Source organism: Drosophila ficusphila, unplaced genomic scaffold (assembly GCF_018152265.1).
Source record: "Drosophila ficusphila isolate 14025-0441.05 unplaced genomic scaffold, ASM1815226v1 contig_127, whole genome shotgun sequence".
Classification (NCBI taxonomy): Eukaryota; Metazoa; Arthropoda; class Insecta; order Diptera; family Drosophilidae; genus Drosophila; species Drosophila ficusphila.
This window is the reverse complement of record NW_025064016.1, coordinates 2628834-2646377: the sequence shown is the minus strand read 5'-3', so window position 1 is coordinate 2646377 and position 17544 is coordinate 2628834. Positions and strand designations below refer to the sequence as shown.

The window sequence follows — 17544 nt, the reverse complement described above, 5'->3', positions numbered from 1 at the left end:
CGATTCTACTGAAAACTATTTGGACAAAGTCGACTCTACTGTAAATGATTTCCCTAACATCGGTACTAGCTTGGAAGAGGAATGTAAACCAAACTGTGAAGACACAAATTTAAATAATGAAGAAACTAAAAACCAAACCAAAACACCTAATCCAAAACTTAATGAATTAGCCAGCGATTCCTTACAAGATTTGGCAGACCTTCTAAGCTTATGCACGCTTCAATCTCCCAAAAAAGGGAATTCTGCTAAGAATGACTCTTCTGGAAAGGAATTAAACGAAACCAACTTGACTAAATATGATGCGACTGAACAAGATTCCACAGAAATCGGTTGGAGTACGTTTTTAAACCATAAGTTAGAACATTGTGTTAATGATTCTTTGGATGATAACTTTTTGCAATCGAAAATAAATTCACATGATTTATTTCCGGACTGCCCCGATGCTCAAAACTTAGCTGATACTAAGAAATCTATTATTATTCATAAAAATACTGGTTATTGTTCTTTCAATGAAGTTCTTAACAATTATGAACAGCCGATAATCGAATCGAAGGATGAGACTGAATCAGACGTTGACATATTTTATAATTGTGAATCTCCTGAGAAGACTTATGTATTTAAAACAGATCAATAAGTAATTTTTTACTTTGTTATGGATATTGAACTTCCTTTCGTACTTTTGTACATACAATCTGATTTATAACGCTGAAACTTTATAAATAAAACAAACGATGGCCTAAGGTGTAAGAGCAGAGCCTAAACATTTTAAAAAGTGAAACAATCATATAAAATATTTAGTTTTTATAAAGTGGTTGTTTTGTTTTTTGAAATGTTTTCACTCTGTGATTGCATTTTATGCAGCTACATTCTGTGATCTCTCTGTGTAATTAAATTATTCATTTGAGTCTTGAACAAGAAAAGAAGCTTAAAAATTGTCAATCCATCTATTAGTAGCTGAGAAACCAGAGCAACTCCACTGCAAAATCCACTACAAATGACGCCTCCCAAATGAATAATTAAACATAATTAGCCACCATTAACAAGAGCACATCCCCCGGAGCGAGTCGAATCCGATTGCAAAGCGCAGCCCTGACACACAGTTGGCCAGCCCAAGGGCATTCCGGCCAAATCAAAGCGAATCAACAGTTCAATTGGATGGGGTCAGGGGGTCAAAGTGGGCGGCAGACCCTAATAAGTCAACTGCAATGCATAAATTTCGGACCAGCAGCAGGCTTTTGGTCCAGGTGGCAAACCCAAACACAAAACCAAACCCAAATCGGAGGACCAGGCCAAGTGTTTGCCATTCCGACTTTGGCAAATAACCCAGAGATTCGTGGATAGACGGGGTAAAGGGTACGGAGCAAAGCTGTGTTTAAGGAATTTCCTGATTGACAATGCGGCCTCGATGGGACCACCCACTTTTGTCGCCTTCGTCGTTGTTCAGTAGCAAATTTGGCAATACAACAAAACGCTTTAACCTTTGACAGGCCGCACACATTTCAATTGTGGAAAATTGTGGCTCTCGGCCTTCGGGTCGGACATTAAAATTGATTACCCCAACAGTTTGGCTAATAGATGTTCTGGATCTTTGGGTTCCAAGAGCTTAAGTGTTTTCTTTTACATCCATACTGGAAAAAATATGGCTTCGATACAATCATTTTTGGTAAAGTTATACAACAAATCATACAAGGTAGTTCCGGGAAATTAAATCTAAGAATCTTCAGTTTTCTTCAGTGCATTTTCTTAGAATTTGCTGATATTTCATTTTCAACACATTGTTATCATTTAATCTGAATTGGAAGCTATTTAAACAAAAGTTGAACAGCCTTAGCTATTTTAAGGAAAATTAATATAAATGACAATTTCCGCATTGCCTTAAGCGGTTATCAATTGCCGCTGTGTGATACTAATCGTGTAATCCTTTTTAAATGATTGCACAAACAAACGGATATTAATGTCATAAACAATTCACACATCCAACTACACCACACTCACACACCATGTAATTCTGTTTATTGCTTGAGGTTATTTAATATTCAATTTTGGGCTCTCGTTTCTTGGCCATATCCTGGGCACCTCGTAAAATGCGAAAAAACTCATAAAAGCCATGGCAAGCATATTTTAATCTGCACATGGGTAAATGCTGCCAAAAACGAAAGAAAAAGTAGAAGCTGGCAACATGAATTTATGACGAGGATATTGTAAATAAAAAACTGTTTGCGTCATTTTTATTGAGTTCCGTTTAGTTGGATGTGTAAATTTGTGGCCGCAAATATTAAATATTTTTATAAATCTGCACACAAAAAAATCTAATCTTGCTTTTGTAATAGATGCATCATTATTTTGAAATAAATATTTACTAGGATGAATAAAAACTATTTAGTTTCCTATTCCCTGGAATTTGTTTGTGTTATTTTATTTGTATTTTGTTAATTTTTTTATGTAACGATATCCATCCGGGTTTAGAAAAATGCTGTCAAGGATTTCTATTGAATATGCAAATATATTTATTTACATCTTTCTTTTTTAAAATTTTTTTCAAACATTTTAATCAATACACTTGCCGAGCCAGTACTGCCAGAAATTAACGAACCCAAAAGTCATACAAAACATTTGTAAATTTTTATCTAAACCAAAAACGACCTACACGCCAATAAAAGAAAGATCATCGCGAGATTGTTTATATAACCATTAACTAACCATTAACCATTAACTATACATATTACCCACTGATTATCACCATGGCCCTGGAGCAGATTTGTGGAATGGATAAGCCAGAGTTTATGAAGGGATTTGGATCTCTTTCCTCCGAAAGGACAATCGAACAAATCAAACTGGCGTCGAGTAACTTGGATAATCCCTTCGCAATAATGGCGCCACCATTCGAAAGACCCCAGGAACGTCTTAATGAGCTGGCAGTCCAGAATAATTTAAGGATAGACTTTAATCATGGAACTACCACCCTAGGATTCATTTACAAAGGTGGCATTATTCTGTGCGTAGATTCGCGGGCCACGTCGGGAAAATTTATTGGATCGCAGACCATGCAGAAAGTGGTGCAGGTAAATAAATATATGCTGAGTACAATGGCCGGCGGTGCGGCGGATTGCACCTACTGGGATCGGGTTTTGGCCAGGGAGAGTAGACTCCACGAACTTAGGTATAAAGAGCGACTGTCCGTCCGATCTGCCGCCAGATTTATTTGCAACGTGGCTGCGGAATACAAAGGCACGGGTCTCTGCATGGGAATGATGTTGGCCGGTTGGTCCACTGAAGGACCCAGCTTGGTTTATGTGGATTCCGAGGGACTCCGCATCCATGGAAAGGTCTTCGCCGTAGGCAGTGGTGCCTCGTATGCACTGGGAATCCTGGATACTGACTATCACCACAATCTCACCGACAAGGAGGCCTACGATTTGGCTTTTCGTGCAGTGTATCATGCCACCATGAAGGATATTTTCTCGGGCGGTTTGGTTAGACTCTACCACATGAACCAGAGTTCCTGGAGAAATGTGGCCAACAAAGATTGCCAGGAGTTGCATGAGAAGTACTCAACAAGTGTAAATAATCGTGAAGTTCCGGGTGATGAACGCACACTTTAAGGCTTGTTAAATCTGGTTAAGAATTTAAATCATTACTATAAAGAATAAAATCAGTATATTTAAACACACCCCTTTGCATTTTTTATAATTAAGGTTGATTCCTATATAATTTGCTTACACGTTTTTAATGAGTGTGCCTTTTATTTGCCTACATTTTCACCCAATTTTTACACGCTTCACGAACTCTTATCTCAGCGAGCATTTCAAAGACCGTGAAAATGGCTAGTCGCTAATCATTTTGCGCTAAATTAAGTGACCTAATGGAATGCTCTGATTTTTTTTCCTATTTTTAATGCTGATACGGAAGGTTGGGTTTTCCCTTCCTACCCCCAAAAAAAGCATAAAATAAGTAAATTGCCTCCTTTTTGGACATTGGCACAACAATTAAGTTGGCATTTAAGTCGAATAAAGGACAGAAGCAGACAGCAAAAAGAGTTAGCAAAAGTCCCTGCATAAATCAATGGCAACAGCATTATTTGGGCATAGAAGGCTGGCGGAATGAAAAAGGGTCGAAATACTTAAATTTTTCTCGCCTCGTGTTTTTTGCCAAAGCACAGCAGCAATAACAAACAAGAAAGTGTGAAATAAAGCCAAATGGATATAAAAATTTGTATGTCCAACACGAGAAACCGGCAGCAGGAAAAAGTAAGGAAAAATGCAGGCACAGCAATAAAACGCGGCGAGTGCTTTTAATTTGAAATGCTGCGAGGATTGGACCAAAAGTCCCTGGAATACTCAGCTCTTTCCCATTCTCTCGACTTCCCTTTTAAGGATTGGGATTGGGATCGGGATCTGTGAAGGCGAGGGAGCACTTATAACGCTTGTGTGGATTACAAATCCCCACCGGTACAATAAACTGCTTTATTTGCAAAAGTTCGCAGCGTGAAAAGACGAAACTGAATAAAACAAATTTAAATAGTATGAAAGCATGTTGGTCGGTTGTACAATAAAATTGAAAAATAAAGTTATAGCAAAGTTTTGCCTGGCATCAAGAGTGAAAATTAAATATTAAAGTTGAGTTAGTTAATTAAAAACTAGAACACAAAAACTCACTGTCTAAGTTAGATATCCAAAATATCATTATTATAAAGAACAAATTCAGCTTTAAAGCGCATTGCAAGTTTTTTTTAAGTGCTGTGAAACAAACTCAGTAACCTAATTAGTACCTCACCTGCTGAAGAACATTTATCATTATCTTCTAGACTGCCGGGACTGAAAGTAGGAAGCCGTCTAAACTATAAACTCCGCTTCTCGTGTTTTATGTTCGCTGGCCGTAATAAATGTTGTCATTCAGCCGCTTTTTCCTCTTCCTAACCCGTTTTAAAACAAGCAATAAATGTCAGCAGCTCTGGCGAACCGGGCATAAACTACAATGGCCGGCGGATACTTTATTTAACACTTGCATAAACGGACATGACCGGAGATATCTCCCACACCCTCCGAATGTGGGGGTTATAAAAAGCGCAGCTTCCGAAAGAATGACTGGGAAACCGGAGAATGGAAGCACGTGTGCAACTCGTTATTTCTATGGGGTGCAATCAAAACGGGTCCTGGCCCAGCACTTAAGTTCTAAAAAAGATGGAACAATAGAAATTTGTGGCATGCTAAAAATGAGATAACCCAGAAAAAAGAGCATTGTGCATCCGAAGCATTTTGCTTGGCTGTTTTTTTTAATCTCTGTGGGAAAATGGGTTTTGAAACTTTTTTCTAAATTCAATTCCCTGTCTCTTCAATCTATTTTCCATCTCCGTTTCTAAATCTAATGACATTGGATTTACTCGTTTACTATACTGCAAATGTGTCTCCTAAATCTAAGCAAGCCGTCGACACTAAGCCGTTGGATAGAAAGACTCGTTGAGTGACTCGCTGACTGAAGTGCGAAAACCAAAGGGAAGCACTTGCAAAAAAAAAAAAGAGAAAAAAGGTTTACAGAAAAAAATCAAACCAAAATTAAATGGTTTTTATTAATTTTTCCCTAGAAGCATTAACACATTTTCTTACCCAAAATTTATGATATATTACTATATTTTTAACCAATATTTTTTGCAGTGGAGCAGCACAACCAATGCTTGCCACGTCCCCAAAGACCTAGCGCCTCCAGCTGGAGAAGCATAAAAAAAATATTATGTCAATAGATAAAAGTCAAAGTGGAGACGACAGGCAGCGAAGACAACATCGCGGATAACAAACAGCAAACATTGGCCAAATGTCGCGTGTTCAATTGTGCAGGCCCAGCCTCCTTTTGTGCCCCGCTTAGCACCACCCACTGTGGTGGCCCAACCCACCACCCACTGCCACCCACCACCACCTCCTGTCACTGTTTATTTTATTGATGTCGCTGACTGTGAGTTTGCCTTTGCAACTGGAGGCAACCATGACAAAGTCATCAGCGGGTGAAAATGTGAGGGAAAGTGGGTGAAAAGCGGATGGAAGAAGAGCTGGTTTTGGGGCGGGGCTGGGTGGGTCAAAGGGCAGTGGATCCCTTCTTGTTTTACGAGCAACGAAGCGGCCATAATTGTGCATTCACAGTCACAGTCATAGCCACATTCGCATTCACTTGCTTATTATAGGCACTGAGAAATGGCTGTGGCCTGGATGGATTTCCCTCCATCGCCTCCTTCTTCCTGGGATTTCCCGATTCCCTGGTAATTTGCAAGTGATTTATGGGACCTTATGCATAAAGCAAAGGAGGGACCCAAAAGCTGGCCTCCGGAGGCAACCATTTCCATTTGGCGATGGTTCTCCGCTGGAAACACTTGATTAGCCGCGATGATTGAACGGTTATTGGTAAATTGAAAGTTGTGTTCTTTGGTGCAAGCGAAGTACTTTTGGCGGATTATCCGGAAGGAATGGGATATAATTTAGGGGAATTTCTGACAGGTAAAATTATATGTATTAAGTTCGAGGTAGAATGGCACTTTTATTTTATGGAGAGTGGTCAAGGGTTCTTCCTGTTAGGAGATGCATAAAAAGAGAAATGTGAGAGTTCTATTACTTAAATACAATGCAGAAAATTATATACCTTATAAGCAATTACGAAAAACCTAAACATGACTAGTTTGTAATTATTCATTAAAAATAATATTTGCTTTTCTTTGTGTCCTTTTTAATTTCGAAATGACATCCGATTTTTGTGACACCATAAAAACTTCAATTAAATTTCTCGCCCGCTGGCCTACTTTGGATTTGATATGGCACACATAGAATTTTGTGCTTCCGTGATTTATTAGCCCCTGCCAACCGCAGGCGATGACGTCACTCAGCAGCACTCCGCAAACCGTAATTTGTGTTTCCCCAAAACATACAAAAAATAGCCCAACACCCAGATACACGGCCAAATGACAGCTGAAAAAAATATTATAAATATAAATATTTTTCGGAGCAGCAGCACATGCAATCTTGTGCAATTTTCACGCTGCAAGTGAACAAAGGGGAGCGGAAACTAACACAATCCCGAGTAGAAAACCCCCCTGGAAAGCCCATCCCCTTCCCCCGAAAAAACCAACCAGGCTGTCAGCGCAAACAGTTACAAACAGACATGAAGATTATGGTACGTAGGGGGATTTGCGGAGCAGTCGTTACAACAAGTTACATATAACTGCGAACTATATATAAATATATAAGATAGTCTTCCGGATCCTCACGTTTTTCGTTTGTTTGTCGGAGAGGCAAATTCGGTAATTTTGTTTCTAGCACACTCGAAATTATTTTCTCCCTTTAGCAAAAAAAGAAAAAACACAAAAGTTGTGAGTTTTGGCAAAACTTTTTTGTGGTGTAAGTTGAGAAATTTATTGAGCTTGCCGTTAAGCACTTAGAGTTGGGCTTTAGCAAACAATTTTGATATGGGAATCGAGCTTGAGTTTTATATTTTCTACATACTTAAATGTAAACAAATTTGTCACCCAGAGCTGTAAATCATCTTCTATTCCGTTTAAATTCGAATGGGGTGAAAAGCAGCTTTAGGGATTTTCGATGCTGATAAATTGAATTTCAATTGTAGCCGAGTGTTTAAATTTATCTGCTTTTCTCATTAGAGTTGTTGCACTTTTCAATTCAATATCTTAGGTCATTTCCTCCTAAGAACATAAATCCCGACAGCTTGAGTTTGTTTCCTTTTTTCTGACGCCGCCACGACTCAAAAGGCCTTAAGCTGTCAACTTTAGCATATTTCACGCTTTTTTTATTCATCCCACTTTGCTGATTTTCTTTTGTCTTTTTATTTGCTTTTCTTTGACTTCTTGCCACTGCTCTGGTTTTTGTTGTGAAACACTCCTCTAAGCTGCTGGAAAATTGCAAATTTATGTTAATTTTACGTAGACATTATTGTAAATGATGAGCACGGAGAGGAAATTAAATGAAATAAAATACAAAATTCGCAAACGAAGTTCTGGCAATGATACAACCAATCTTTTTTTTTATTTACATACCTATGGTTTTCTTTTTTGTGTTTTTTTTAAACTTTTCCAGAGGTCAGTTGTACGATTATTCAGAGACTCCTTTCGCAAATCACCGAAAGCCAAAAAGCTGCCATTGAAATCCACTTAAGAAAAGGACCTGCCACTGAGCCAAAGGAAATACAGACATGGTAATAGGATTTCCACTACATTTTATATATTTTCCCCAGTAGTTTATCTTGCTTCACACATTTCATTTGATTTCCCTGAATGGGTAAAAATAAACGCAAAAATTTGATAGATGTTCTGGCTGAGCAAAAGTGACGCATTTTTCTATTTTCCTTGGCAGCACTTTTTACACCATTTTTATGCGCTCGGAAAAGTTTGTTTGTCCGCCTGTCGGTTTGTTTATACATCACTATCGCCGCACCACCGCCTTCCTCTCCGCCTGTCTATTTATTTATTTTCCAAATAAATGCTAGCTTCCTGTTTCTTCCTTCGCTCTCGTTGAACTCTCAAGAATTGAATCGAATCGAATTGAATTAAATTGAACAAAGTTTGCTCGCCTCGAACTGCAGCGTTGAGATAAGGTTGCTCTGAAGACGACGAGGGAGTTCGGCATCGCATATAAATGCTCCACTTTTTGAGCGATGCATTGGGATTTTTCTCGATTTATTATGCGCAGCCAATGATGTGAACGCAGGCAGTTTAATTCTCTTTGCCTCATAATTGATGACTGCAGTGTAGTTGGTGGAAGAATGATTGGGGATTATGCGGTTGTTAATGTGGCTACGATTACTTAATACTGAATATACAAGTTCACTTAAAAATTGCAGCTTCAAGAAACAATTTTCTCTTCGAAAACATTTCAAAAATACCTTCCTTTAGGTTGCAATTACGGACTTATTAAGTCAGTTGGCAAATAGCAAGCCGAGGAGCCCAATGCAAACCTTTATCTCCACCGATTTGGAGCCCAGAAATGTGTTTGCTCTTTTCAGGTAAACGATTTCCCCGGAAAAGCCCTTTCTCCACTCGTCGGCCCGTCTGTCAGTTTGTCCGTCTTCCGCTTTTCCATGGGGTTTTGTGCTCCTGGCATTGGCATTGCCACGGCATCCTGTTCCTGTTCCTCATTTGGTAAACACACAATTACCTGAGCGTGGTTGGGCCATGATTTGCATTGCTCTTGAATTATTTCCGTTTGCAACGCTTTACATTCCCGCAGCGGTAAAAGTGGAAAGTGGAAAAGCGGCGGGCGAGGCGGAAAAGCGCCGGCACATATGCATAATTTCATGCTCGCTGCCGCTACGTGGCGCTCATTTAGTTTGCCTTAAACGCTGTTATAGTTTCCACCCACACACTTTCCACTTTCTCTCTCTCTCTCTCTGTTTTTTCCAACTTTTCTCTGTCTCTATTATGGCCATATCTTCCTGTGTGCCACGTGTTCGCCGCCTGAAAGTGTGCAATGCAGCTGAGCTGGCGCTTTGTATGCAGATTACCTGCATTTGGGGCCGGAGTTGGCCTCCCTAATGAGGGTAGAAAAAATCGCATAAAACAAAAGAAAAGAAACCCCGAGTGAAGCCGGGGAAAAGGTCCCTCGACTTCTGCGTACATGCTAAATTTATGCGCAATGAAGAGTGAAAAGCAATAAGCTCTGCCAAGTTGTGCATGAAAGGGAAATTGGCATTGACATGGGCCGGCTGGCAACCCTTCGATGTAGGTCGGTATTAGCGCACAATATGTTTATTGAATTGTCGGCGTCTGGTATCGGGAAAACTAAAGGAAAAGCGCAAAAGTTGGCCAATAGTTGGCAGGCTGAACGACGGAAATGAACCAACTCTTGATCTTATCAAGGTTTAAACAAAGGCTGAAGACCTGAAAGGGTTTTCGTTTCAAATGGTTTTAATATTATATCTCACCTAACTTATTTTATATAAAGAGCTGTTGAAAAATGCGATAGGGATAATATTGTTATGAATCAGAAAACCAACTTGTTATTTAAGAGTACTTAATACAAATCGTTATGTATAAGTAGTGCCCCAACAACGAACGATTTGCTAAATACTGCACTTAGCACCGTGTAATTTTTAAGCCCTTCCATTAACCGGCAGCTGACCACAAACTAATTAGCCGAGCTTTTTAATTAAACACTTGCATTTGGCCAAAACTCCGTGTATTTTCTACTTTGGTGCATGCCAAACACAGTTGCCTTTTTATAATCAACACAAACGCTTCATTAGCTATGGGGTCAGGAATATACACATATAGATTCGGGGCATATGCATTTTAGGCATGGTCATAGTTGTGTTTGCATTCGAGTGGGTGCGGTTTTTAATTAGTTTTGATTTCGATTCGGGTCGCCTGCAATCAGCAGTGAATTTTCAAAGGACGAGAAGCCTTGCATCGCAATGAGCCGCGAATTGGCCACTTCACAATTTGATTGCGGTCCTTTTGGCCCGACTGCTTATTTGCCAAGGAGCTTTCTTTTTTAATTAAAACTATTAAAACAAATACACAAGGCTTGCAAAAATAGAGTGGGTGGGAGCTTTAATTAAATTTTAACCACAAAAGTATTTGTTTTGCGACCAAAGACGCCTGAAAGTATGCACCACAAAGTTGGCCACAAAAGGCTTTGGCAGCTTGAGATTAAACAATAAATATTCGTGGTGTGGCCTTGACGCAAAAGCGAAAAAATTTTTTATAAATATGTTATGCTATTTTTCAGCCCGGTGAAGTCTCACATTCGTTGGGCACTTTCTAATGCCTGAGTTGTGCACATTGTTTGCCCATACTCTCTGCATAGTTTCGCTGCTTTTTGGCAGTCTGAGTGGGCCAAGTTGGCTTTGGCTTTGGCCTTGACCTGGAAAAGCCAGCTCAAAATGGAGGCTGGCCATAAATAGCTTTTGTTGATTAGTGGCCCTGGAAACGAGGGTTTAAATGGGTTTTCAAAAATGCATAGGTCGAGAGTGTCGGCGCATCTTTTTAATTATTCTTGGACAGATCCTGACAAGCGCAATCCCCGCTCGAAAAGTTTTCAATGAATTTTCCCACTCCCCGGCAGAAAGAAACCTTAATGGGCATCCTTGCATCCTTTTAAGTGGGTGGAATCGCATGTTGCGGTAATTATTATGCCAGCCTGCAGAATATTTATACTCGCACGCAACGTCGGCCGGTCAGTCAGTCAGTGTTTCATCCTATCAACCTATCAACCTCGCAGCCGTTCAGTTCTGAACAGAAACAATTACCTCACTGCAACGCCCAGTGAGTGGCAATTATAAGTTGTTCGTGTCTGTTAATTAAATGTGTCCAGCGAAGGCATTTAATAGGCTTCAGTTATTTACAAAGGCACAACATGGCGGATACGCGATCGAGGAGGCTTAAGCGAAGTCCTGCCAGAAGCTTAATCACCCGATATCGCATAAAGCATGGCTTTCAGGGGTTGCAAAAACGTTAAGTTGAAAAATTCGATTATTTCTTCGCTTGGCAGGCAATAAAAGCGTTTTCCTTCTGCGAGTAAGCAAGGATTAATTAAGTGTCTCCATAACTGTTTGCATTCCTCCTTTATCGCCTCTGGATTATGAAAGTGTGAAAGTTCGCGCTCGTCATTAAATGCCAGGTGTTAAATTGGGGTCTTCGGTCGATCGGCGGACAAACAAACGCTAATTAGGCATTAAGTCGAAGCTGGCAATTAATCAGCTCAAAACTGTTCATAAAAGCAAGGCATTTAAGTGTTAACCCCAAGTGTCAGACGGAAACTTTTCCCCCATCGTTTTCTTCTTATTTTCCACACCCGCAGCCGACACGCGGTTTTCCGGCTTCTGCGGAGGTGGGCTTTGCGAAAATGGAAAACGCACACGGGAAGTAGCTAAAAACTAAACAAAAAGCTTTAATAGCAGTCGTTTGCTAGAAATACTTACATATATACACGAGGGTTGTTTAGAAAACTTATAGCTTTGACGTTTACTCTTTAAACTTAAACATTATTCCTGCTACAGTTTCTTTTCTTAGATTATTCTGATTTTTTCTTATAATATGTTATCTTAAATAATTCTGAAACTTTTACAGAAGGCCCTGTTGCCAGTGCTTTATTTTATACAATAAGTTAGTTTAGTTTTGTAAACTTTTCTATCTTTTATAATAATAATATATACATTTTGAAACTTCTTTATAGTTTAATAAACTTAAATTTGAATTAAATATTTAAATCGAAAAGCCACACATTCAATTCCTGAATCAACCCACGCTTATTATGCAGCTGTTGCATAGTAAATATTTGCATACGTGTTGCAAAATTAGTTAAATAAGCATTTATTGTTGTTCTACACTAAGCTGGTTGCAGCGTTTGTGGGTCTTGAACATTTGAATTACTTTTAACGTTTTCTCCGCCGGGAAGCAAGAGCGCGTCCTCCACTATTAACAAAAAGGTAATTTCCCAGCAAATTGACATAAAAGACAGCGAGGGTAAAAGTTTACCCGCTTAACTTGTGTTGTTTAATTTTTCGGGTACCGCACACACACACCAAGCAATTCGCAGAGACAACATCAAAATTTATGTAAATGAAAATTGCATTGCCAGTCGCTGTTACGTATACGCAGTGTGTGCAGCAGCCAACGAGGCGAAGGCGGCCAAAACCATTTTGCACGTAGTTTTAGCGCGTCGCTTTCATTATTTGTTCCATCTTTTAAGGCCGGGTCCACGGCATCGAGCCATTAAGCCAACCATCTGCCATATTGCCCCAGGTACCAGAGTATATATACTGCTACATGGTAGGTCTATGGCAACTTTTGAGGCACTTTTCCCTTAGTTTGGCTCTTTCTTTATTGGTTTCTTGCGCCTCGTAGCCAAAACTTTCAACAAGTTTGGGTCGAGGCGCAGTAAAGGGTGAACCCACAATTCTGCCAGTGACAAAATTGCCAACTGAATACCATCATCTTTTATAGCCACTAAATAGTAAAAGACAAACACGTTTGGGATATGCGCAAACCCTTTTCCATTCGTTTGATTAACTAGTTGGAAATCTAAATCACAGCTGTTTTAGAATAATTTAAAAAACTGCAATACATCAAAGTTATGGCCTATGAAGAAGTCACTTTTTATCTCCTTTAGGCAAACCACGGTAATCCCAAAAAATCGGACAGAAAAATCGACCATCTGAAAGCTGAAAACTTTGAATGCAGTTCGATTAGGATTGCGATTACAAACGTTTTAAGGTATGCCACTTTGGAATCGGACTAAAATTGGAAAAGTAATGGCCTATGAAGTCGTAGCTTTGCTTCGAAAAATAAAGTGTTAATTGTTACTAAAACTACTATAGAGTATATACAAGTTTAAATATCCCATAAAGCTTAGTAATATCAACAGTGGTGTATCCTAATTATATCTGATTTTCTCTAGTTTAATGACATTATACCAAGCAAACACTCGATAATTGAACTCTCTCTGCAGGCCATTAAAGCCGGCATTAAAAGGGGAATGCAGGGAATTCGGAAAGCGCGGGGAATCTGAACTATGCTTTGCCAATTATCCAACCACGAAGGGTGGCTGTGCGGCTGGGAAACCACTTAACAAGCCCGCCGACCGGCCAGTGGTACCCAGTACTCCGTTGACAACTGTCCGCGGACGCGGGATTGTATCAAATATACAAGTAAATTGCTTCATTTTCGAATTTCTGTCATAGCCGACGTGCTCTCTCTTTCCTTTTGTGCTGCCGTCTCGCTCTGCCTCCCCGTACGAGTATATGTTTTGGAAATCTATTCGTGCCACGAATTTAATTTTCAAGTTGGCAGCTGCACTGTTTGTTGTTGCCGAAGTGAGACGTGCAACGGCTGCCAGGCAACTTATTAAAAATGTCTGCAGCAGCAGCAAAAAGGAACTCAAATAAAAATATATAAGGAAAAAATGAAGAAAACTGCAGACAAAAGAAAATTATTTGCCGCAAAACTTGAGGTTCCGGGGGATGAGTGCAATGTCGTGCCATGTAATTGTCGAAGAGAGTGCGACAGTAAAAGTGCTTTGATTTCCGACATTGAATTAACTGCACGCCTCTTTAATTGTCCCCGCGCACATCCTTCAATTACCAACTACCAACTGGGAAAACAGAATTTTCAGGTAAGTGGAAATGGCATTGTCAATGAACTCACACAAAGAGAAAATCTCGCCAATCGGTCAACAATGTGCATATACCATATATTATAGGGAGAGGGCATTGTCGTCACTTTTTTTAATTGCGAAATTTGTTGATAAAATAACTTATTTTTATCATGTAATATACATGGTTGGATTCGGAAAAGATCTGGCTATAAAATGCAGTAAGTATTTCGGACATCCTTTCATTTGTTTATTAATACGAAACTGTTATCTAAAAAGAAGGCAAAATTGGAAAATTAAAAATCGTGGGGCAAAGTCGTCACCCCCCTGGGGCAAAGTCGTCACATAGAATAATGAATGCAAATATAGGTACCCATGTGCACAAAACTATTTCAACTTGTCAAACACACATTTATTGATATTCATACATATAAAAAAGTGGAACACTATACCTATTTTTGCAAAAATTTGACACATTCAGATCTAAGTGAAGGATAGAAAGCAAAAACAGAATTTCTTAAAGATTTTCTTTGTGCGACCTCTTTTTAGAATTTTATTTTTTTTAAGAACATTTTGGAGAAATTATATTTTATATTTAATAATTTACATAAACAATCACAAAACAATAATAAATTGATACGAGTTTGTATTTCAGTCTGAGATAATACAGTGACGACTTTGCCCCACCCGTTGAGTGACGACAATGCCCCACGCGACATTTTTGATAAAAACATGAATAACAAATCGAAACTCGAATCAGGTGTTACACAACCTACCATCTCGTGTTCGCCAAACATTTCTCAACAATAATAACTCACCTTTATACTTCTTTGATCAAAAATGTACTTGGAAGAAAAAAGCTCTGCGCCGGAGAAAATTACTTTTGAGGCTCCGAAACACTTTCTGATGAATAAATAATTATGCATAACCTATAATTCTACCAAACTCCGTCAGTAATGTAGGAATAGTGCAATACACTTACGCTAAAAAATTGGGTTGGTACCCCTTTTATTTTTTAAAATAATAGCGAGTGACGACTTTGCCCCACTGACGACATTACCCCACTCTCCCCTATTATTAAAATAAAAAACATGTTGCTTTGCGTATTAATATTTCACATAATTATTTTAACACCTTTCAAGCAACTTTTTTTTTAACATCTTTAAAAAAGTTTATTTTTTATTGGTTTTTAATGAATTTAATTATTTTTTGTTTGATATACACTTAATCTGCTTTGTATACTTTTTGTTTTGAGTTCTATGTTTGTCAAAGTTAATTAATGTTATAACAGCCTTGCAGCAATTCAATATTTACCCATTAATGTTTTTCCTCTGTAGGAGCTTTGGCAAATTGAATCCTACGTTATGCCATATAAATCGAGCCACCTTCATATGAAATTCACTTACAACGGCAACCAGGGCCAAAGAAAGAATTGCAATCGAAATTACTTTTAGCTCTCGGACGAGAAATTCAATTTGCATTCAGGGCGGCTGGAAATGTGGGAGGTGTGTATGCTGATGGGGTTGTATGGCTGGATGGCTGGAATGACGGCTGTCGATGCATCATCAGGGCTCAAGTATCTGAACTCCCCGACTCCGGCATCAATTATGCTACGAATTTCTTTATTACAATTATCTCGTTGTGCTCTCGAGCCTTCGTTCGCATTGTTTTCCTACCATCATCATTGCACTCATGTGTGGAGGGCTCTTCACTCTTTATTTTTTCTCCTTTCCTTATTTTTTTTTTATAATTTTTTTTTGATGAGCAACTGATACGGCAGTCCATGGGAAATTGGTTTTAATTTTGCAACTTGACGAGGCAGGCACTTGTCGTGGCACCGACTCCCCTTCTTCTCCTCTCGAGTTTCCTCCGATGTCAATGTCTCGGTTCTCATTTTCAGGTGAGCTCGATTTAATGAATGAAGATTACAGGGACCGTGCGTTGGCTCAGATTTATGCGTAATGATATTCAAACAGGTTATTTATTGACTTAAGCCTTAAGACTTTGGCTTCGGCTGACTCTATTTGCTTTCCTCGGCAGCAACTGGATAATTAAAGCATCAAATGCAGACAAGCCAGTTCCATGCGGATATATCCAATGGGATAATAATGTTGCAATTCTTATGAGGCTCTGAATAAATGCTCTAAAATCAGCAGGGAAACTAAATTATTGGATGTTAATAAAATTGGTTTTAATTTTTTATGGGTATAGTAATTTGATTTGCTTGATCAATGTTTAATTAATTATACAAAAATTATATTTACAAAATGTTAGTTCCTAAATTTTAGATTTTTACAGATATTAAAAAAAAATCAACTGAAATTTGGGAAATATCTTGGCTCCTTTATAACGTTTAATGGTAAATAAAGGACCTTGTACAGTAACTGTAATATTTTTTATTAGTATTATTAATTTTTTTAAATATGAATATACCCTGAGTTAAGGGGTATCAACAATGACCAAGCCCGATGCAGAGATAGAACACATAAGCGCCGTCACACTTGAGCAGCACAACCAGAGTACCAAGACAATCGGACAGACGGAGATCTCAACAGGAGACGAACGACGAGCAGGTGTTCCAACTTATTCATTAAAAACAAAAAGGAAACAGACAGGGACAGGCAGGAGCAAACGGAAGGGGGGGTGAAGTGGGGACGGAACCTGGGCCAACACCCAGTGCCAGTTTCAGTTAAAGTCTCAAGTTCTCACTGAGGAGAAACCTGACAGCTTAATCTAGTTCTTAACAATGTTGTGCCATTCAAAATGTTGGAATTATTTATGGGCTTCTTTAGTACTCCAACAAAAAAAATCATATGAAAATAAATGTAATAAAATTGGAAATAATTTAGAAGTAAAGATCAACATTTTACACATTATTCTGATATTTTGTGAAGTGTACTCCCTGTTGTCTCAAAGTTTTTCGCCTCCTTCGGCTGGTTAAGATTGTGGTCGACACGCAATTGCGGCAATTTGAAGTTGGATGCGCTCACCTCGCTCTGCGGGGCCAACCATGCGAAGCAAAAGCCAAGCTAAACGCTTAGAAGCCCCCTTTTGCCCAGTTACCAATCCCCAGGTACACACATCCGCCACAGTCCATCCTGCCAAGTTTCTTGCGGCAGCGGCAACGGCAACGGCAGCGACAACTGGCAACCTGCAACTTGCGACTGGCAACGAGCAACTCCCAACCAACGACAGCACTGAGAACAATAACAAAGTTTATTTTTTGTTGAAAATTATATTTAATTCTTAAAATAAAAATGATATTTTCAACTGTAACTCCTTTATCGTAAGATAAATTTCATTTTTCTTATTCTGAATTAAATAACTCGATACTTTTTAACATCCCTTAGGGCTCAGCCATGTTTTTTGACGTGTGTCAACTGGCAAGTTCAACTGGCTGAATCGACTGAAACCGAAGCCGGTTTCGGGTGTGTTAACTTTCTATGCCCGGTAGCGCTGATTG

The 17544-nt window shown here is 39.0% G+C and overlaps 1 protein-coding gene across 1 annotated transcript; it reads left to right on the top strand.

Annotated features, from left to right (window-relative positions):
- Positions 1–2568: 2568 nt before the first annotated feature.
- On the top strand, positions 2569–3670 carry LOC108095067 (proteasome subunit beta type-5). Its single transcript, XM_017195990.2, has one exon. The coding sequence runs from the start codon at positions 2742–2744 to the stop codon at positions 3600–3602; it is 861 nt and encodes a 286-aa protein (XP_017051479.2). The 5' UTR covers positions 2569–2741; the 3' UTR covers positions 3603–3670.
- The last annotated feature ends 13874 nt before the right edge of the window (positions 3671–17544 follow it).